The sequence below is a fragment of the Meriones unguiculatus genome, chromosome 11, assembly GCF_030254825.1.
Source record: "Meriones unguiculatus strain TT.TT164.6M chromosome 11, Bangor_MerUng_6.1, whole genome shotgun sequence".
Classification (NCBI taxonomy): Eukaryota; Metazoa; Chordata; class Mammalia; order Rodentia; family Muridae; genus Meriones; species Meriones unguiculatus.
Window position 1 is genome coordinate 54,811,712 of NC_083359.1, and position 22,134 is coordinate 54,833,845.

General features: G+C 47.9%; 1 protein-coding gene and 1 long non-coding RNA gene across 23 annotated transcripts in view; one reads left to right on the forward strand and one right to left on the reverse strand.

Moving 5' to 3' along the window:
* The window catches only part of Plekha6 (pleckstrin homology domain containing A6), a 136,922-nt gene that overhangs the window by 70,228 nt on the left and 44,560 nt on the right, over window positions 1–22,134 (forward strand). Inside the window, exon 1 of one of the 20 annotated variants that reach the window (XM_021633751.2) lies at window positions 5,397–5,606. The exons of 15 other annotated variants lie outside the window; for them this stretch is intronic. Coding sequence is in view for 1 of the 5 variants with exons in the window: in XM_060364309.1 (XP_060220292.1) it covers window positions 20,204–20,235 (32 nt within the window). In the remaining 4 variants the exon portion in view is untranslated. Of the gene's footprint in view, window positions 1–5,396; window positions 5,607–10,534; window positions 10,682–12,067; window positions 12,091–19,573; window positions 19,708–20,096; window positions 20,236–22,134 lie in introns of those variants that run through there. 4 more of the 20 variants (XM_060364310.1, XM_060364313.1, XM_060364312.1 and 1 more) reach the window with 4 other exon arrangements.
* Window positions 19,565–22,133, reverse strand: LOC132646357 (uncharacterized). Of its 3 annotated transcripts, none has more exons than XR_009584551.1 (5): window positions 22,049–22,133; window positions 21,612–21,719; window positions 20,882–21,021; window positions 20,126–20,352; window positions 19,565–19,701 (listed from the first exon to the last, which is right to left on the reverse strand). It is a non-coding gene; the product is annotated as an uncharacterized LOC132646357 (long non-coding RNA). The 3 variants fall into 3 exon arrangements; XR_009584550.1 differs by having other exon boundaries at window positions 22,032–22,126; XR_009584552.1 differs by lacking the exon at window positions 20,882–21,021.

The window sequence follows — 22,134 nt, forward strand, 5'->3', positions numbered from 1 at the left end:
AGTTCCATCAGACACCAGGGAGTAAACATATCAAAGCCCCAGAGTTGGGAAGCTCAGCACTGCTAAATTCCATCTTTTGTAGTATTACTGAATTCACCCATTATCCCTCACTCCTCAGGGCCTGAGGAGGATGAGCTCTTCCTGTTTGGCTTAAGTTAGAAATCATTTAGGCAGTGACTTTATGCGAGGATTTAGGCATGGAAATTTAGAACCATTTCTCACTGGCTATAGCCCTTCATCTAAAGAAGCAGCAGAAAAGACAAGGGACCTTCATTTGACTACACAAGAAGTGACAGAGATTGTGCTGCTATTTTCTCATTCCCAACTACAGGTGTCATAAAACCACAGCCAACTGTGGGCCATGAGAAAGGCATGGAGGGTCAGGCAAGTCATGAGAGAGATAAGAGGTGGAGGAGCCCATCAGAAGGTTCCAGGCCAAGATACTGTCTTCTTTCTCTTAGAGCTCTGTACTAATAAGCCTTGGGAGGCTGATGGTCCAAACCTGTACAGTGTCACAAGTCATTTATTTCTCCAACAATATCCAAATTGCAGTGAGCCATATAGAGAGGCTGAATTTGTTTCTTCATTTTGGATGGACCTAGGCCCTGGGAGCCTGAGATGGTGATGGCCGTCATCTTTGTGACTGGTGTTGTTGAAAGCACAAAGAAATTAAGTCAACAGACTTATTGCCTTTGTCCTGTAGAAAAACAGAGGCAAGAGAGGGATACAATTGTTCTTAGCCCCACTGTTGGGCAACTGGTTCCCTGCATCCCTCTTGCTCACACTGATGAGGGAAGCAAGTTTTTCTCTTTCAGCTGGTGGAGAAATAAAGCTCTGTCCTAGTGAGCCCTTCCAGGGCTGACCTCTGAGCTTAGCCAGAATGGAAGTTTGTGGTAGACAGAAAAAAACTGAAGGGGCTCAGTCTCTGTTCTGAGAATTTCTGGTGTGCAGTGTCGGGTGGAGGTGGGGGAATATTTAGACAAGTCATGCTTTTCCAGGAGGATGTGCTCATGGGTCATGTGCTGTGTCTCAGACAAGTCCAGTTGTAGCAGTGGGCTTAGGAGGGCTTTTTAAATAGCACATGACACTGTCCACGTGAATTGCCTCCATCTCTACCCTGTCTCTGAGTTCTTTCACTCTCTCTCTTGGCTGGGAGGGAGGAATCTGGAGACTCCTCTGTGGGTGGCAGTAGCCTTGTGCTTACCCACCCCACTCTCCTGGGAGAACACTGGAGAAGCTTCCAGGGTCCAGAGCTTCCTCTGCCCTCAGCCCCCCGACCCCCATGTGTGCAGACTCAGCAGGCAGGAGGAGGTAGGCCCACTAGGATCTGTGCCTCAAGGGCTGTGGAGGAGGGTACTACAGAAAGGAACTTTTCCCTCTCATGCCTGACTTTTCTGGAGCCAGGAAGTAAGTGTGTGTGTGTGTGTGTGTGTGTGTGTGTGTGTGTGTGCCAGGGGATCATCTGGAGGGGCCCATGAACTGGACTGTTTAAAACAGAACGTATCTGCAGCCAGCCACAGAGGAGGTCAAACTCTGGGCGCAGGGCTGGAATGCAAGGGGCCAGGCAATGGGTGGAGCTGTGGTTTCACCCTTCCTGGCAGCCTGGAAAGGCTTTGCAGAGCCCTTTGGGGAAGGTGGGGCTGCTCAGAGTCAACTGTGTGGAGCGGGGAGGGACTCTGCCCTGCAAGTTGCTGCTGCACACTGGAGAGGGAGGGGAGCGTGCAGAACCCAAGCTCTCAGCTGAGCAGAAGTGCAGCATTTAATCTGAGGTGTGGGGATTCTCAGTGCTCTTTGCCATTAGAAATAAATCAGGTTAAGCAAAGCTTGATGTAAGAGGAAAGTGAAACAGTGCTGAGCCAGGGACCAGGAAACTCAGAGAAACACAAGCAGGCGAGTGTGTGCCGATGGTCAGGAAAAACAAAACAAAACAAACCATGGGGGAATGGATAGAGCTTAGCACTGAGTCCTCACTCCCAAAGCCTCATTTGATATATCATCTGTATTTGTAGTCTCCCAAATTCTTGGAGCTTCAGGTCTCATGAAACACAGTCTGCCCCTGCAGCCAATGTGTCTGGAATCACACAACACACGTGTCCACCCCCTTCTCTCCTTGCCCTCCCACACTCCTTGGCTCACCCAGGACCAGCTGTATTTCATCCTCATGTTCACATGTGCATGCGTGTGGTTTGGGGCTTCTTGAGTGGCTGTTTATGGCTAGAAAATTGCCTGTTCCGGCTCTGCCACAGAAGGACCATCTGGGCTAAATCGACCGCCTCCTGACCTCTGTCCACCCTGCCCTTGCCTTGCCCTCTTCAGCCCTGAAGACACCCCTCCTTTTTCTGTGGGTCCCCCCCAGCTGAAGCTTCATCTCTAAGATGGGGAGGGGGCTCCAGGTGAGACATTAGCTCTGGTAGATGATTCCCCAAAGCACCTAATGTGCTTCTGTCCTCTCATTCACTGTAGGGGCAAAGGGATTCCTTCTCTTATGTCCACTGTGTACCAAGGGGGCAGGTACTTACCTACACTGCAGCTGGGTAGTTGAAGCTAGTCAACTCTTTCTGCCGAGGGATGCCGATACTAGGGCTGACTTGCTTTTCAACACCCAAGTAAGATAGGGTACACACGGAATGTTCACCTCCCAGTACACAGGCTGGTAGGGATGGACATCCTACCTGAGACCCTCTGGCATTGCTTATTCTGGTGCTTAGGGACATGGAGAAGACTCTGCCTTTAGTGATCCTTTGGTCTGAGGTGGGGGGTGAATTACAAAGTAGATTTAGTGATCGCTGGGTGCCTTCCTTCTCTCTCCTCTCTTCTCCCCTTTCTTTCTTAAGACAGGGTCTTAATATAGCTCAGGTTGGTCTGTAACTTTCCATATAGTCCAGGTTGACCTTGAAGACATGCCAATCTTCCTGTCTTACCCTACTGAATGGGATTGCAGGTATGTATTCCCTCTGAATATTCTCTTGGTTGATGGCTTCTTTTGAACCAATTCTCTACCTCTGCCTCTGTCTCTCTCTGCCTCCGTAGTTTTTTGGTTGGTTCTTGTTTTGAGACATGCTCTCACTAAGTAGTCTTGTCTAGCTTGGCCTAGGACTCATATAGCTCAGCCTGCCTCTGCCTCCCCAAGTGCTGATAGTAAAGACATGCGCCAACCTGCCCAGGTTTGGACCAGTTCTTAAGCATCCATCTTTCTGTGACAAAGTGCTGAACCAAGAGCTTTTGTAGTAACAACTGGCCATCAGCTCTGAGGGATGAATAGTTAAGGCAGATGCAGGCAGACAGCAATAGGTGTTAGCATCCACTGAAAGTTTACAGAATGCTGGCAATTCTCTTTGGTCATCCATGGGTATAATCTCGTTTAATCCTGTGGCAAACCCATGAGGGAAATCCTGGTATTATCCCCTTTGTGCAGCCAAGGGAATGAAGACAGAGAGAGGTGGAGTTACTCTCCCAAAATTTCATAGGCAGAAATTGGAGGAGCTGGGATCAGGACTCAGGCCTATCCCAGGGCTCTGTGCCTCAAGACAAATACAAATTCAGTGCAATGTAAGTAAATGGCAGGCAGGGTTAGCTTGTAGATGGAGCACAGGGCAGGAACTTCATGCTGCATAGCTGACAGCAGGTTGAAAACGGGCAGCCTGAGCTCCACCCATCCTGGGCCCTCTTCCAGGTCTCTTACTTCCTTAGCAGAGCCCAGGTGGGTCACCTGACCTGACTCTTTTTCAGGGAGTGGCTCAGCAGTGCCTGGCTCTGGGGGTGAAGGCAGATAGATGAATTGCTGATGCTTGTGGCCCAGGACAGTGTCTTTATTTCCTTTTTCTCCTATGCCAATTGTCAGGTTTTCCTGGAGAAAAGGAGAATGATTTGGGAGTTCCAGGTTAATTCTCGTTTCAGGAAGAAAATGTCCAGCCATAATCCTTTGTCCTGTCATTGCTGTTTCCTACTGTTGGAGAGGGAAGAGGGTTTGGCTAATACAGCTGTCAGACAGCTGTGACTCTTTTTTTTTTTTTTTAAACTTTTAAAAACAAGGATATCTTCTTGCATAACCACAGGCCAATTAGCAAATGCTGGAAACATAATGTTGATACAATTCTAATATCCAACATACAGTCCGTATCTCCCCTCACAGTTAGCCTAAAAGCATCATTCAAGGCTATTCCAAGATCACTCCTTGCTCCCCTCTCCTCTAGCCTCAGCTTTTCTTCGCTGTGCACACGGTGGCTTTGCTGGGTCTTTTTGGCCTTGTCCAGTCATTCCACTTCCTGCCCTTCTACCTCATCCCTGAGCTGGGTTGCCTAAGATAAGGGTGCTTTCTTAGTCATAAAATTTAAATGCAGGTGGGGGTGAACCATGCCAAAAAATTTACCAAGCAAGACAAATACTATTTAACTTTAAAAGATTTTTTAATTTATTTTATGTGTATGAATGTTTTGCTAGCATTTATATCTGTGAACCATGTACATGCCAGACACCCATGAAAGTCAGAAGAGAGTGTCGGATATCCTGGAACTGGAGTTACTAATGGTTATAAGCTACCACATGAGTATTGAGAATTGTACCCATGTCCTCTGTAGGATCAACAAGTGTTCTAAGTTACTGAGCCATCTCTTTGGTCCCATAGATGTATGTATGTATGTATGTATGTATGTATGTATGTATATGTTTATATACATATATCTGTATGTATGTATGTATGTATAGACACACACACACAAACATTTTGTGAGCAAACCTTTGCCATTTTATATCAGGTCAGGATCAACAGCCATACTTCTCCAGGCCACACTGGAGCCTGAAGCAGAGGGGAAATGCACCAGATACACACAGCTGTCTTGACATGACATGTCAATGTTCCTTGAGCCTTTTTATTCCATTCGTTTTTATTAAAAAAAAAAAAAAAAAAAGACATAGCAGTGGTGGCATGGCCCACTTGCTTACTCTCAAGGCCCTAGGTTCCAGTATCAGTGAGGCAAAGCAAACTATTGTAGATTTGCCCAGAGTGCTATAAATCTCGATTGCTGAGATTGGGGTACCCCTTATGATTTTCACCCCGTGCTCTGGGGCTTTGATTTCTCCCCCTTTCAGGCTTCCTATCGGCAGAACAAGGGAGAGAAGGTAGGGCTCCCAGCCAGAGGCTGTTCTGCTGCCCAGCCAGAAAGGGGAGGGTGGGGATAGAGAGGGGGAGAGGAAGGGTACAGAGGCCTTTGGCTGGGAGCCTCTAGTCTAACAGCTTCCAGCTGCTCCCACACCCACTAGACTTCCGGCTAGGGAGTGGTGTTTGGTTGGCCTTTCCCCCTCTTCACATCAAATGTGTGATCTAATTAGATCCTTGGATCCCCAAGTCCTCCCTGTCTTGATATTACAGCTCCCCTTAGTTGATCCTGCTCCCACACTGCTAGGTCTTCTGCTGTTTATAGCCACCTCCAGAGCTCGTGGGATGTTGTCTTTATATTTCTCTGGAGCACCACCCAGGGCTGAGTGAGCATAAGATGTGGGTCTGTATTCCCCAGACCTCTGTTCACCAAGTCAGGGTGGAGGGACACAGCCTTGCTGAGGACAGGGCCTGTGGCTAGGAGGAAGACAGCAGTTGAAAAGATCCCAAGGTAGGTTATTTCATCCAAGACCCTTAACTTCTCAGAGCTTTTAGTCACATGTGTTCATTTGTTTATTGTTAGTTTGTGTGTGTGTGTGTTTGTGTGTATTATGTGTATTATGTGGAGTGCAGATGCGTGTGTGCCGAAGATTGTATATGGAGGTCAGAGAACACCTTTATGGAATCGGTTCTCTCTTCCACCTTTACCTGGCTTCCAGGGATCTAACTTAGGTTGTCAAGCCTACACAGCAAGTGCCTTTACCCACTGAGCCACCTCCCTGGCCCCTTATTTCTGTCTTTATTTAGATTAGAGTTGGTAATACTTTCCTGCCAACCTCATGGATCATAAAAGAATCAAATGAAATAGTGGTGGCTGTTTGCTGAATCATAAGGTTGTATTTGACATTCCTCTCTGGCCATAAACAAGTGATCCTTCATTTTATGTGCGCTACATTTGAGTCTGCCAGAATTACTTGCTGTGAAGCCATGAAAAAACACAGGCTGGTAAGGATCCCTGTCCATTCCTGAGGGAGGAAAGGCTGGATCCTGCTCAGTCCTAGACTATCTTTGAGCTCCATCCACACCTAAAATGTAAGGTACATTAAGAAGAAGTTTTGCTTAAAGCCTTTTCAAGTGAACACTTTTCTTTTTCCATGCTTTTACTGTTGACATAAAAAAGGCATGGATTTAAAGCTAAAACAATATCTTTTGTGAGACATTCTTTTTATCTTATTTTATTGTTGGGATAAGAGTCCACTATGTAGCCCAGGCTGGCCCCAAATTTGTAATCTTTCTGCCACAATTAAGATAATAAGAGACTGGGGAGATAGCTCAGTTGTAAGGCCTTAGGTTCAGTCTCTAGCTCAGCCACAAAAAAAAAAGTCCCATCACTTCCCCAAATTGCTTCCTGTCTCTTTTGTAATCTTGTTCCACCCTGTCCTCAGGCCACACTGGTCTACTTTCTGTCACTATAGATTAGCTTGCAATTTTTAAAGTATTTTATAATAGAATCTTACAGTGTGTACTCTCTTTTGGAAAGCCCAGTCTCTTTCACTCAACATAATTATTTTGAGATCCATCTAATTGGTTTCATTGCCTACGTTAGTAATTTATTCTCTTGCCGAGTGGCTTCCTGTCGTGTGGGTTCATGTTGTGTTCACAGGTTTGTTTTCAGCTTGGAACTATCAGAAAAGGGTGCTGTGAGCATTGTGTCCTTGTGTAGATATAGGCTGTAATTTCTCTCCCCAAATATGTAGGAGAGGAATGGATGGGCTCTGTGGTGACTACACCTTTAATTTTCCGGAAAATGGCCTGCTTCCTCCCAGTTCGATGTGCCATTCCTCTCTGTGTCAGAGCTTCTACCTGCTGGACTACACGGGGCCTTGGTCAGTCTTCCAAATGTGATTGTTCCAAAGCTACTGACACTCCCACACACTGGGTGTGTGCATGGCATCTCATAGTTGTTTAGATATGCTCTTCCTATGTCTCCTTGCGTGCTTACTGTTTCCATGTAAGTTGTGTGCTCTTCACATGTTCCTGTGGAAGTCTCATGGCAGCTCTGGTTGTGCGGTGCTCCTTAATGGCCTTTTGTTTTTGGAACAATGTCTTTTAAGAACAACATCTTTTATTTGGTGAAGTTCATTTCATTGAGTTTTCTTAGCCAACCGCAAAGTCTCTGAGATTTTTCTCTCATGCTTTCTTTTAGAAATGTACTTTTAGCTCCTATTCTTGTGCCTATGATCTGTTCCCTGCCTCAGTTTACCCTGTGGTGTTGAAGCTGGCCTTCAGCACTTTTTAATGGTTGAGTTGGAGGAATTTTTTTATAAGATTTATTTATTTATAATTGAGTGTGTGTGTATGTGTTTGTATGAGCCATGTATGTTGTACCTGGTTACCTTGGAGGTCAGAAGAGTATATCAGATCTCAAGTAACTAGAGTTATACATGGTTGGGAGCAGCCATGTGGGTGCTAGGAATTGAACCCTGGTCTTTGCAAGAGCAGGCAGTGCCTGTAACCTCTGAGCCATCTCTCTGGTCCCATGAGAGTGTTTGTTGTTGTTTGTTGTTGTAGTTGTTTGGCTATGGATCTACCACTTGTCCAGCACCACGTATTGAAATCACCTTTGACTCTTAGTTAAAACCAATTGATCACAAATAGATAGGTTAATTTATAGGGCAGGGTTAGGGTCAGGAGGTGCAAGGAAGGAAGGAAGGATCCCAAGACTGCCTGTCTGGTGGTAGATCCTCTATCTTGGTCCCTCCAGGTTCTCCTTTCCCTTTGGATCAAAGGCCTACAGGAGGCTCCTTCCTTTCTCTTCCCCATCAGTATTAACTGGAGACTGGAGTGAGGACCAGTGAGTCTCCTCTGTCTCTAGACAATTCCATTCTTTCTTGCTCTATCTTGCTTCGCCCCATCTCCTTCAATTATTAGAATCTTTTCCAACTATGTTCTTCTGTCCCTGTGCCAAAAGGGGGTTCTTGGTGGTAATATTTTCTGTTTGTTTATTTATTTATTTAATCTATATATGTATCTTTATAGCACTACTACATTGTCTTGATTACTGAGGCTTATTCTTAGTCTAAGTGTTCCCATTAATAACCACCTCCTTCCTTTCTCTTCTTCTGTGAGAGAACTTGAATACAGGGCCTTTCTCTTGCTAGGCTGGTGTTCTGCCATGGAGCTGCACCCTCAGCCCATCACCTTCTTCCTCCATCCTCTTTCACTGCTTCTCAGACCTATACGTAGCCAAAGATGACTTGAACTTCTGATTTTCCTGCCTTTCCTTTCCTTGACACCAGTGCTGCTGTTATAGACTTGCACCACCTAGTGCTAGGAACAAACCCAGGGCCTTATGCATGCTAGGCGAATGTCTGCCTGCTGAGCTGCACGTGAAGGGCGTTACGCCTGCTAGGCAAGTGTGTGCCTGCTGAGCTGCACGTGGAGCTTCAGATTTTGGTTTTAGGAGACAAGGTCTCATTTGTCTCAGGCAGTCCCAAACTAGTGATTGACCCACACTTGCCTCCCTCCTGAGTGCTATTCATCTTTTTAAAAGCTTTTTTTTTAAAATTAGAACATTCTAGTTCCTTTGAATTTCCATGTGAGTTTTAGATTTTGTCTTGTCTCAGTTTGTATAAGGAATTTGCTGAGTTTTGATGGGACTGTGTTGAATTTATAGAAAAATATTGGGAGACTAGATATCTTAATAATATTGTCCTCTGACCCAAGAAAATAATCTCTCCTTTATATCTTACTTAATTTCTCTTAGTAGTATTTTAGGCTTTTCAGTACATGGATTTTGCATCTCCTGTCAAGCTTAGCCTTAAGCATTTAGTATTTTCTCTAGTATTATAAGTGGCATTTTCATTGTTTTCTGCCAGTTCATGGAAATACAACTAATATTATAGCCTGGGCCTCCCCCACCCCCACTTCAACCTCAGTTCAACCTAAGGTGCTGGGTGTCTGCCTGATACCATAAGCTTTTAAACTGTCCTTTGAGAGCACCAGCATCCTGCTCTGTTTTAAATCTTTTCAGGAGTGACCCTGAAGTAGCCATGAAGGTAACCTAACCCTGCACAGAACACTCAGATCTCTGGCATGTTCTTGGGGGCAAATGGAGATGTAAATATCTTATAGCCCCTTTAAGAAACCATGGCGAGCTAGTCTCCAGGGAGCTGGGAAGGTATTGCCTAAGATAAGATAAGGCCCCCTGGCTGTTGTGAATGAGGGTCCTGAGCCACAGTGGCTGGCCTACTGATAGGCAAACAGGAACCAAAGTGATAAGGAAAAGTGCCAGTGACTGAAGCTGGCAGGCTGAGGCTCAGAGCTAGTCATGCATCTGGGGCTGTAAGGAAGCATGGTGCCCAACTGTGTGGGTGTAGCAGAGGACATTTGTATTCTACTGGCCTACGATATTTTATTTATGCTCACTGCAAAAATACTTCAAGTAGGTTTTACACTGTGTGCCATAGGCAGTAAATGTTTAATAAGTATATATCCATTGCGATTGGTGCGCTCTCGTGGGATGTTCTGATGCCTGCCTCAGCCGAAAGGCTGAGTTAGACTCTACCTGATTTCTTCCTTAAACTAGGAAAGCCCTGGCAAAGGACTCACTGTGACAAGCTGACTGATTGACTAGCTTGGAACTGTTCATTTGCACAAATCTGCATAGATTTGCATGTGTCCCACATGTAGACACTTTTATGCCGGATTTAGAATTCCTTAAATCAGCTACCTATTTTTAAAGAGAAAAAGCGGGATTTTTGTCTCTACCAAAGCTGCCTACCTGTCACCTGCATGTTCCAAAGATGCGCAAATATTACTTTAGAATATAAAGAATATCTATGTTTGAACAGTTCTTTGCCTCTCGGTGTTTTCCCTTCTTAGTGTTTTCCAACCCTCTTCTCCAAACTCCTGAGTACAGCAGGGAAGTGAGGAAGAAGAGGGAGAAGAGGAGGAGGAAGAGGAAGAGGAGGAGGAAAGGAAGAAGTGGAGGAAGAAGAACTGTTTATCTTAGCAGCAAGTACTCAATTGCTTAGGAGTCCTCCATTCTGCACTTAGAACAGCTAGAGATGTCCCGGGGTCTGAGATGGCCTTCTCTCTGCTTCTGTCCCAGAGCTGTCAGTGCTATGACTACACACTCTCCTCCAGGAATAAATAAAAATATCATCCCTCCCCCGGATTCTGGCTTCTCTATTGGCCTGCCTGGCAAATATTTCACAATGTGGGCTCATCCAATTGGGCATTGTGCCAGAGTTAAGTGCCTCAGGTTGTAGGAGTGCTCCAATTAGGTGAGGAGACCTGGGTGGAACTCCAGGCTCTTGCTCTCCACATGGAAGGCAGCATGAAGGTAGATGGCAGCCAGCTAAGAGCTGCTATTCTCTCAGGGCTGGGCAAAGGGGACAGGACAGTCCACCAGCTGAATTGTGGCAGCCCAGCCCTGAAGGGGTTAAGGCCAGTCAGCATGTGTGGCTGTTAATGATTGCTGTCCACAGGGACCTGCTGAGTATTAAAGGGAAACCTTTCCCTATTCCTGAGTGAGAGGAGGCTGAGTTAGAGGCAGCAGAGACTAGGGAGCATAGCGAGCTGGTGAGTAAGTGGCAATCGGTTTGGTATATGTTTGTCTCTGTGGCTCTGGAGCAGGTAAGGAACCCCTGGCCAGAGGGACTTTTGTCACACCAGAAACAAATTTTCAGCTGAGCCTGACTTAGGCTCACCTCTTTTTTGTGAGGAGGATGTCTTCAGAATGGCTCTCAGCTAAGGGGGGTTGGGGGAGGCTCAGCCCCACAGCCAGAGCTGCAGCCACAGCCCATGGCCTGTGCAGGAGACAATGGTCTTGTGCAGGAAGCCCAGAGTCTTTTCCCTCTTTCCTCTCTGAGCCATTGTCTCCAGAGGGGGGCTAGGAGCTCTGAGCAAAGCAGGCTCCCGGGACACAGTCATGGCAGATGGGGACAGTGTGTCTGTAAAGGGCACAGCAAGCAGGCTGTGGGGGGAGCAGGTGGGGCAGATGGGAGGCAGAACTGGGGATGAGCCGGTCACTCACTGAAAAGACAAAGTTGTCATTTGGGAACAAAACTGAAAACTCAGAGAGAGGGAGAGAGGGAGAGAGGGGAAGAGGACGAATCTTCTGCTTTAGGTTTGTTGTCCCCACCCTTCAACTTCCTCTTGGAAAGGTGTCCCCTCACCCTCCACAGCACCTGTGCTTTTTAACATCTTCGGGAAACGTGACCAGAAATATGGACAAAAGTTCTTTGCTTCATGGGAGGCAATGAGTGCAGTTCCTGCTCAGTATGGGTATGTGGGTATATGTTGTTACTCTTATAGGCTTATATGGCTTTAAAAGGAATTATCACCAAATAAGAAATGTTGACCCCTTACACACACACACACACACACACACACACTTTGCTAAGAGCTCTTTTGTTCCCCCTGTCTCTCTTGGGAGGAAAATGATTGGATGACATAATGGCTATGTTAGCCCCACCTGCACACAGACTGTCTCTGGAACAGGGCACTTGCTATGCTGGTCTTGAAGGCAGATTTGAGGTAAGGGTAAACTCAACCCTTAGTCACTAGACTCTGCTGCAATGTTTCCTTCTGGTGGGGCTTCCAGGAGGCAAACAGAAACCAGGACAATAAGAGGGAGGTGCTGGCTATTAAACCCAGGAGGCCAAGAGCAAAAGGAGCCAAGTTTCTGGGCAGTTGAGGCCAAGAAAGAGGGGGAAGTAGAATCTAAGAGAGGGATGGACAGCCTGGCCCTGTGTGCCTTGTATTCAGATTGCCAGCCGCAAATGCAGTCAGACAGCCTTTATCTAATGCCCTCTGGGGAATTACAGAGGAACTGCTATACTCAGAGGGGGATGTCACCTGTGGGCTCACTGCACATGCTCAGGAGGACCTCTTGCTTGGATTCTGTACTTGAGCCGTGAACTAGAGCCCTGCACTTTCATTCTGCGCTGGGCCTGTCAGCAGCAGCAGCAGCAGAAGTGCTCCAACGGGTAAGCGTGGGCAGACTCACTTGTTACTCAGGTGTCACCGACCAAAGCTGGCATCTGTCTTCACTGGGAAGCACTGGCAAGTGGCCTGCGCACTCGGCCTGGGAGCCCTCATCTTTCTGAGACCATTCCCTCCCCTCTTGTGTTTATTGCTGGCACCTGCTTCCTATGATGTTTATTATTTTTTTTAATAGATTGCAGGTTGCATCACTGGTGACTCTCTAGAGGACTCCAGTCAGGGTGGGGGCAGGGGTATGGGTGGGGAAGTGCAAGGAAGGAAGGATCTGAAGACTGCCTGTCTGGTAGATCCTCTATCTCAGTCCCTCCAGGTCTCCTTTCCCTTTTTGGACCAAAGACCTACAGGAGGCTCCTTCCTTTCCCTTCCCCATCAGCGTTAGCTGGAGGCTGGAGTGAGGACCAGTGAGTCTCCTTTGTCTCTAGACAACTCTGTTCTTTTTTGCTCCATTTTTCATCTCCCCATCTCCTTCAATTATTAGAATCTTTTCTAAGTATCTTTTCTTCTGTCCCTGTGCCAAAAAGGGGCTCTTGGTGGTGATAATTCCAGACTGTGGCATCTTCATGCATTGATTTAAAAGGTAATGAATCATTAAAATTTATTGTAATTGGATTTTTGTTTTTTCAAAACAGGGTCTCATTATGTAGCTCTGGTTGGCCTACTACTCAGTATGTAGATCAGGCTGGCCTTTAACTCTCAGAAAACATCCTGCCCCTCCTCTGCTGAGATTAAAGCTGGGCCAGCTTTGATTGGATTTTGGAATGTGTCATTTGTTTTGTTTTTTTTTTTTTTTTTTTAAGATAAGATTTCTGTTCCAGGCTAGCCATGAACTACCCTCATCTCTCAAGTTCTGGCTCACAGGGGTGTATGTACCACTATGTATATACACCACTATGGCCAGCCTTGATTTTTGATTTTTAACTTTTTGTGGTAGCTAGGGGCAAATTTTCTGTTCTTGTTGGTATAGTTAAGACTGTAGCAGGCCTTGTATTTCTGAGGATACTGAGCACAAAGCCGTTGCTGGGAGGATGAAGTGTTTTGGAGTTGTCTCATATAACCCAAAATGTGAGTGTTTGAGAGGACCAGCCCAGCGCTGTCTGGCAGAATGCTCTGCCGTGATGAAATGGCTTGTGACTGCTCTGTCTTGTACGGTAGCCTCCATGGCTGCTAAGCCTCAGTGCAATAGAGCTAGTCTGAGGCACTGACAGTTTAATGTTTTTCAAAATAAAAATTTGAGTATGACTAGTGACCAACAGACTGGATGATACAGATGTGGGATGTTGTAATGAACATCTTGCCTGGTGGTACGAGTGTGGGGGTGCTGCTTTCTTTATTCCTGATTGTCACACCAGCCACTAACTGAACAGCTGTTATGGCCAAGCTGCCTCAAGGTGTTTTAGCTGTATGATTGTTTATTTATTTATTTATTTATATTTTCTGAGGCGGAGTTGCTCTATGTGTAGCTCTGGCTGTCCTGGAACTCCCTTTTTAGGCTAGCTGGCTTCGAACTCACAGAGATCCTCCTCCCTGCCCCTGCCTCCCAAGTGCTGGAATTAAAGGTGTGCACCACCACTACCCGGCTCTATATGATTTTACATATTGCCCCCAGAAGCCCTGGCTTTGCTCTGTGTTACAGAATTAACAAATGAAACCCAGAGATGCAAAGTGAGTTAGTCACAATGGCTCCTGTTTGATATCAACGTTCCCACTCTTTTCCTGAAGGAGAATCTACACAAGGTGTACAGCTTCTTCCACAAGTTCCCTAAGTCCTTTCCAGGTCTCACTGGACACAAGGGTGCTCCTGAAGTAGTTCAGTCCTCAGAGTCCCTCCTGGACACAAGCATTCCAGGAGTGATCCTTGTTTCAGCTCTTACTGAAGCCTCCTCACATCAGTGAGACAGAGAGATACCTCAGCCTTTGGCAAGCTCCCAAGGAGCACAGGAAGTTCCAACCCCCTCTCTTTTTGCAGAAAGAGGCAGTCAGAACTTCCCACTACCCATCTGTATGCCACCTTGCCCTGTGGCTCTCAGTCTCAGACTGAAGCCCCTCAGAGAAATCTCACAGACTGGGCTCCCTGGCAGGTGAGGGGCAAGGCTGGCTTCACTTTCATTCCTGCTTTTGCATCTGGTCTTCAGGGGCCACAAGGTAGGAGGCTCCTCCTTCCAGGAGCAGCTGTATAGGCTCCTGCCTGGCAGCTCCAGGAGATTTATGGCTGTGTAATCTTCCCCTAGACAAAGTCTCAGCTTTGTGGCCCATGGGAGGAGCAAGAATCTGGTGGGATGCCGAGCAATCCTGTCACTATTCAGCATCCCAGACAGCAGAAAGCTGGTCCCTGTCCCACTACCTCACCAAACACTTGTTCAGCTCTGGCACAGCCCTAAACACTTAGGCTGTAGGCAGTTAGTAGGTCATTAATCTAACCTACCCTGCACCCAGGCACTCATCACCCTGCCAGGAACCCCTATCCCCACATTAGGCACTATCTTTAGACCTGTAGCTGGCAGATGTTAGCAATGGAAGGGTTTGTTGTTGCTTCATTCTTGGATCCTTGTGAAACCAGTCTTCCACCAAACAGTGGGGCTCCTCATCCTGGGAAATGAGGAGTACAGAGAGGTTGACAGTAGGGCCCAGGGAAAAAGGCTTGCTGCTTTGTCTGTCACATGGCCAGGACAATAAGCCTTATCCTCCTCACTCTGCCCTAGGCCTTACCTGCCTCAGTCCAGGGTAAGGACCAGACAGCAGGGAGTTTCATTTTCTTTATTCTGCATCCCATTCACATCAGTGCATCCTGTTTTCCTCCGCCTTCTGGTCTGGTGGCAAGCTTGAGCTGCCCGTAGAACAAGGCATCACTTACTACCGTTGCTTTCTTGTGAAAATGAGGAAACATGCATTGAACAGCTTGATAGCCTCAAGTTGCTGGATGTGGGACAAGAAGGCATGGGATGCTTCTGAGGATGTAGAAACAAGACTATCAGTCTGGCTGGTTACTATCCAAACACGCACTATAAAATTCCTTCCCATGGGGGCAGGGAGGGTAGGGTTGCTGATCCCTGTGGGACACCAGCCCCAGATCTGCTGAATTAGGAATGAAGAGATGGTTTGGGTGACCTTCAGTCCAGTCGGAAGTGGACGCACACTGCCCTCAGCCTCTGAAAAGTAGGAGTTTGGGATTCAACCCAGAGCTAAGGGAAGAAGCTGAATTAATTATTGTTCAGCCCTGTTACACTTGGAAAGCCTGCTGACTGTTGGGAGAAGGCACCCTGGAGGCCAAGAACAGGGAGACAGGAAGAGAGGAAAGGGAATGGAGGAGGCTGAGGTCAGGGTGGGATGGGGACTACACCTGCCTTCCCCTCCCCTTATGTGGCCTGGCTCCTCATGGAGGCCAGGGGAAGGAAAGCAGGGACTTAGGGCTGCAGGTAGCTCTCTTTCCTCTCCACTTCTCTTCCTTGTCTCAACAAGAATCACAACACTATGTGGGGATCATGGGAGCAGGCTCACCCCACTTCTCAAGCCTGGGCCGGGTGAAGGAGACATGCCCTATTCTGTGCATGGTAACTCCTGGGTCTCAAGACTGACTGTAGTTTTCACCAACTTGCCTAGCCATCAGTGTGTAAGCACTTACAAGCAGGCGGGTGCCTCCACCCCTGGAAGAGTGCACAGTCATTTACTAGCCAGAGAGGATGCTGGCTGGCCCGTGCTCTGGCAGGATCCGTGGCCAGGTTTAACAGCTTGGGCTCTGTATTACGGCCAGAGAGACAAGCTTGACCCCAGAGAGGCTCATCAGACAGCTCTTCACCTGCTAACGAGGAGGAGGAGTTACATTGGCCATCTGCTCAGGCTACTGCCATCTTTCAAATCTATAGAGTAAGACAACTAATTTAAAGACAGGATAACTTGAGGTGTCTAGGGTAGGAGAGTTTCTTTCTGCCCTAACTGAAGAGTCTGTTCTGTTTTGTGCCATGGGCTGTCTCCTCTCCTATGGTAGGAATAAGGTGACCATACTGTGTGACAGGAGGGCAGCTGCCTGGGCTGGGAAGGGGTACATCTAGGGCCCTGATTTGGGTTCACCTCCCTGGTGACTGAGCCAACTCCATTTCCCTGTTACTCTGAGCCTGGTGAATTTCTTTGTCTTCCCCTCCCTATTCTGGCCACCACAGATGGAGAAGGTGCCTCCGATCGCTCAGGTTGGAGTGGAGCTGTAAGACTGGTCAGAAATGGGTAGGAAGGGGTATCTGGGCCCTGTCCTCTGGACACTCATCTCAGGATCCTGGCATGTTAGGGTGTTCCAAACTTGATTGGGAGGTCATACTATTCATATCATATTGGAAATAACAGTAGCATCAAAAGCAAGGGTGGAGCAAGGGCAGAGAAGAAAGGAGATGCTTGTACAAGCCAGTGAGGGGAGACTGATGGAAGCCATTCCTAACACCTTGAAGCTGCTATTCTGCTCTTCAGGTGGAGAGGGGAGAGACAGTGTTATGGAAAAGGGGCTCTTTTTACCTGAAAAACCCCCCAGAGTTGCTGCCTGCACTCTCAGCATCCCTCCCTTTAGTTTCTTCCTGACAGAGCAGCTGTAGGTAGGATGGGGAGTGGTTGTCTGGAAGTGTTTTCTCCCAGAACAGCCAGGGAGCTTCAGGAACTCAGCAGTCTAGAGAGCTGGAAATGTGAACTGAGCTCGTTTTTAATTGGGACAGAACGCTGGGGCAGATAAGGCTCTTTGACAATAATGATGAGACCCACATAGGGAAGCAGGGCAAGAGCCAAGCTTCCCTTGTTAGCTGCAGAACCCTCCCTGTCACTCAGTTCCCTGCTGGAATTTGCTGGCTGGGAGAAAGAAGGAGTTGGAAGGGCTAGTCCCCTGCCCCTCCCCAGCTCTCCTCATCACCTAGGAACTACAGTGCTGGTAATGGGCCTTTGGAGCACAGAGCAGCATGAGTGAAGCTGATTCTAGCTGCGATTCTCAGGGTCTGTGGAAATAAAACTGCTTGTTACAGCAGGGTAGAAGGAGGGGAGTGTGTTCCTTAGGTTTTACAGTATCACAGTGGCTGCTCTGGACATCTACTCTGGGGATGGTGTGTTTGCATGCATGCTTGCTCAGGGCAATGAGGACTCAAGTTTTTACTGTATGGTTCCAGGCACACACCACAGAGAAGCTGAGGCTACCTTGAACCACAGAATTGCCCTGGTGAGATGAAGGGAATGGTTGGCTCTTGGTGCTTGGTACAATCACCCAGCCCTGCCTCATCTCCAGTGCTATTCTCTCTCATCTGTCTTTGGTTTCCCCCCTCTTGCACCCAGCATATCTCTTGATCACTTTTCAAGCAGAATGTTTAGAACCATCCTGTGTTGTGTATAAACAATTTCACACTGAAAGTTTGCAGGGGTTAATTCATAGAGTTAGAAAGAGAGTTTGCACAAGAACCAACTAGGGGCCAAACAGGTGAGGCAGTACTGCAGATCCGCGAGTCCCACAATGAAGACTGGCCTCCCAGTGAGCTACTTCGTAGGTCCAGTCGAGAAGTGACCACTCCCAGGCAACTCTGGAAGTCAGGGGTGTTTTTTCTTCTGCTGCTTAGTCTTTACTTCCTGAGTTTCTCATTTTGGGGGGGAGTAGAGTTTGAATGGTCTAGTTGGGTCTGTTCTTAGCCAGCTGCCTTGAGAAGGGGGAGCTTTTGATATCCCTAAGGGAAGTAAAGAGAAAGAAGAGAACTGTTTCCTTTTAAAGCATTCTATACCTGGCCAATTTTTCCTGCTGTCTAACTGAGGATGGAAACCTGTCATTGTGTGCAGGCTACTGGGAAGGAACAGCAGCCAGGCCTTCTGTGTTCTGATTTAGCCCTAAGGATCTGGGCTCTCCATGCACAGGAGTCTGTGCCCTCCATCCCCTCTTCCCTGTGCTGTCTTCACACAGCACCAGAGAAATCATTTAACTTAAGCAAAGGCTGTGGGAGGCCCCTGAGCTCAGCTTGATGACAAGGGGGATACTTTTGCCTCCTAAAGGAAGAAAACTCATTTTCCCAATGCACCCTACCCCCTCCTCCTCCTGTTAGGATGAGTTTAATTTTCTTATCCTCTTAATGAAGATGGATGAAAGCCAAACTATATTCAGGGGCAGCCAGTCAGGGAAGCTGAGTGAGGGGGCGAAGGGACAGAAACAGAGCTTCCCTCCTGGAGAGGAAGTAATTAATTGTAAGAGAGAGCTAAGGTAGGGAAACCCTTGGTAATAGACTATCAGCCTTCAAATGCAGGCTAAAAATGACACCAGAGCCTTCAGAGTCTCTTTTATCTGTTCAGTTGAGTATTAAACAAAACTTTATTGCGTACCTATATTGGGCAGACAGGGATCTCAAGAAGACATCTGAAGAGGATTCTGGCTCAAGTAACTGGAGACAGGTTCAACCCCAAACCTAAGGCCTCCTGCCACAGAGATAAATCATTTACAAAAGTCCCACTGAATAACTGAATACATTGGATTTAGGATTAGTTGTTTAAATATCAACAGCTGTGACCCTAGTTACACCTGGCTGGCATGTCTTTTCAGGGGTTAAATAATAATGTTGTCCATTTGTTTTTGTGTTTACTGATCCCATTGTTCCTCTGACCTCAGTCCAATCAATCAAATCAGTCTCCCCACCTTTTTTGCGTGTCTACTGTGATGTGACAGAGTTGCCATAGCAACAGACTATGATGCCAACAGAATGCCCAGTGCTGCAGAAAGAAGCACCTTGGTTAGAAAAGAACCTGTCTTGTGAATGGAAGCATATAGAAGGCAAAGGAGCCTAAATACCATCAAAGTATGTTGGCTGTTTAAGATGACATTGAGCCCTGGTCCTCCTTTGCTGGAATCCTTTACAAACCTCCAAGGCACTTATGAGCATTGATAAGAGAATAAGCTTGTCTGGAGGCAGGGGGATAAAGAGAGATGACCTTCAGAAGGCCTTGCAGACCAGGAATCCTAAAGCACAGAGGACACTGAGAAAGGAATTTGACTAGCGTTGACCTATGGAAAATCCGGAGGAATTAGCATCCATGCAAACCTCCTATCAGCCAAGCAGATCTGACAGTTCCCAGCTGGAATTTATCATCTTACATCTGGGAAGATCTGCAGCAGTAGATACACAATGATCTCCACCCCCTCCAGCCCTGTTCCCTGCCCTCTTCCTCACCAGCCTTGGGAGGAAGGTTTTTTTCCTAATTTGTCTGATTAAAAAAGCTGATCTTTGCCAGTAGCTAGGGCTCCACAAACATCCCGCCCATCCCACTCAGGCTTCGTGCATGCGTCCAGCTTCTTACCCAGCTGGACCAGCACACTCGGAGAGCAAGCAAGCTAGACAGGGGAGTGGGTCAGGCCGATTGCAGAGCCGCTTCACGTATTATGCTCCTGTCTGTATAGATGAGAGCTGGGCAGGCTGAGAGAACAGATCGGAGTCTTCTTCCATCCTCTTCAGCGGCTCAGCAACAGCAACCAGAGCAACCAATGAACCTGGAGCTCCCTTTAACACTCAGAAGGGCTTGGCAGGTCTCTGAGAAGCAAGTTGGTTTGCAGTGCCAGAGCCTGTGTCTGGGCTGGGAGCTGGAGAGGCCGGAGCACCGTCTCCCTGCAGGTCAGGCTGGCATGAGTTTCCGTGCAGATGGGAATGCAGCCCGTGCTCCTCCGCCCGCCCAGCTGCTCAGTGTCCTTAGCTCAGTGAGGTCGGACTACCTGGAAGCAGTGCACCTGCTCCGTGCATGCCTCTCTCCCTTTCTGCATTTCCTTCTTGGGAACCTGAACTGGGAGGAGGTCTTACCTTCTTCATTTATTCTGCCTCCATCCCTCTAACTGTAACATCGCAGGCAGGCGAATGCTAGGAAGCGAAAGCTACAGGCCCCCTAGGGCACCTGAGCTACCCCTCCCATTGCCCAGAGGGAGCCCTGCCCCTGTTCTCCAGTGCTAGAGCCAGAAAGAAAGGGCAACCCACGTTGTCTGCCCCAGCTCGCCCTGCGTCTCTGCCACAACATTAAGAGTTGGATCCAAGGACTTACTTCTCAGAGGGATGGTAGCAGCAGGGTGGCTGGTGGCTCCTCTGAGGCTGCCGAACTGGGGACTGAGCTTCCAAAAAGATGTTGAAGTTTCGGGCTGATCGCCGAGTCAGGTAGGGATTTCCTCTGTGGACCGTGGGCCTTGAGAAATCAGAGCAGGCAGAGGAGGTCGCTCATCCTGTTTGAATTTAGGGCTTGGTGGTAAGGGGTCTGCTGGAGATGGCCATGACCTGAGTGAAGAGTAGTTAGGTCAGTGGCTACTGCATTGCAGTGCCCATGAAGGGGAAGCTATTTTGAAATTGTGAGCAGCGGGTGGAAAGATCCCATTGTTCTGTAGGGTTGCTGGGTAGGAGGCTCGGGCCAGGGAGAGGTGTGCCATGCCCTGGAAAACTGAGCTGGGCAACAGCAGACTGCTTCTGTGTGTGTGTGTGTGTGTGTGTGTGTGTGTGTGTGTGTGTCTGAAGCACCTCCTGCAGGGAGCTCCCAGGAACATACAACGGAAAGTGCCTGGAGGGGAAGGGTGGTTAGGAAGGAGGTAGGCATTCTATACATTGGGCAAAAGCAGAAAATTTGGCATTTTAAGGACCTTCATTGTCTCAGAATGCTGCCTTCAGCCCTGTAGGGAGCCAAATTGAGTGGAAAGGTAGCAAGGTAGGTACTCTTCCTTGCAAAGATTCTCTATGATCAAATTGAGGGAGCATCATTATAAGAGCCAGGAAGGAGGAGGGACTATAGTTTCAGAACTAGAGGATGGATTACCAATGTACTGAGTTTAAATCCAGGCATGGTGGATGATGGTCAGGTTTTAGGTCCAGCTCAAGCTATAAACTCCAGGTTTCCAAAGAGGCTGAAGCCATTGCCTGTTGTACCTCTTTTTCCTGCATGTCTGTGGTTTTGATCTGAACAGCAATGGTCGGTCACAGGAAGAAAAAAAAAAAAAAAAACACCTTTTGATATTATCTTTAGCTTCAGCTGGCATCCTGAGGGCTGGGATGTGTCCTGGAGTACTGGGAGTGTGGAAGGGGCGATGGTATAGCAAAGTGCCTGCTCTTTGCTCTGTGTGTGCTTAAGTGCCTCTGCTTTAGCGGTGTCTGTCCCCATGCCTGCTCCTGTGGTCAACTGGAGCCTGTACTGGCTCTCCAAGTATGTCTGAAGAGGTATCTGGGAGGAGAGCTTTTAAACTCATCTCGCCCTGTGGGCTGGACACTACCACACTCATGCCAAGTGGTCCCAAAAGCCATTGCCCCCCCTGGAAGATCTCTCTGCTGACTTCCTTCTACATGTCCCCAGAGAGCCCAGTAAGGAGCTGGCTTGACATCTGTCAGCCAGAGGCACTTTCTCCTGATGTCCCCTGTCTGCCTCATTCCCAGCCTCTAGGACTTGTCCCCACCTCCACCCCAGCTTCCTGGCAAGCTCTCTGAACAACTCCCAACCCCACTCTTGGCCATAACAGCCCCTAATTAGATACAACTGTTAGGCCAGGACTGACCTTTGATGCTTGGCAGATCCGGAGGGCTCTGCAATGTTCAGTAGCCTCTGGTCTCAGAATGTGGCTGAGTCCCAAGCCCAAGCTCCACCATGGAGTTTTCTGAATTTCCTGATACATTTAAAGAAAGAGATGAAGCATGGAACAGCAGAGGAGTTCAAGGTCACAAGAGAGTTCTTTCAGCAAATTATGAGCAAGCATTTTCTGTGCAGAGCATTGGCAGGCGCTGTCCCTGGGAGGGACGCTGATGCATGAAATCTCAACTGTGTCAAACTCGGGGTTGGAAAGCCCCATGTCACCCTCCCTCCCATCCCCATGGTGGCCACTGAGTGAGTGGAGAATAGCCTGGGGTCTCTCGCAGGTGGTTAACACTGAGCCAGGGAAAGGTGGCTAGGTTTCACTCTTCCTCCCAACCCCACCCACCTGCCCAGGGAACAGACCCGCAGCCCCTTCCTTGGCCTGCCATCCTTTGGCTTGTGACTCTTCCCTCCACGAGCTGACGGCAGCTCTCTGCCCTCTTTTTTTC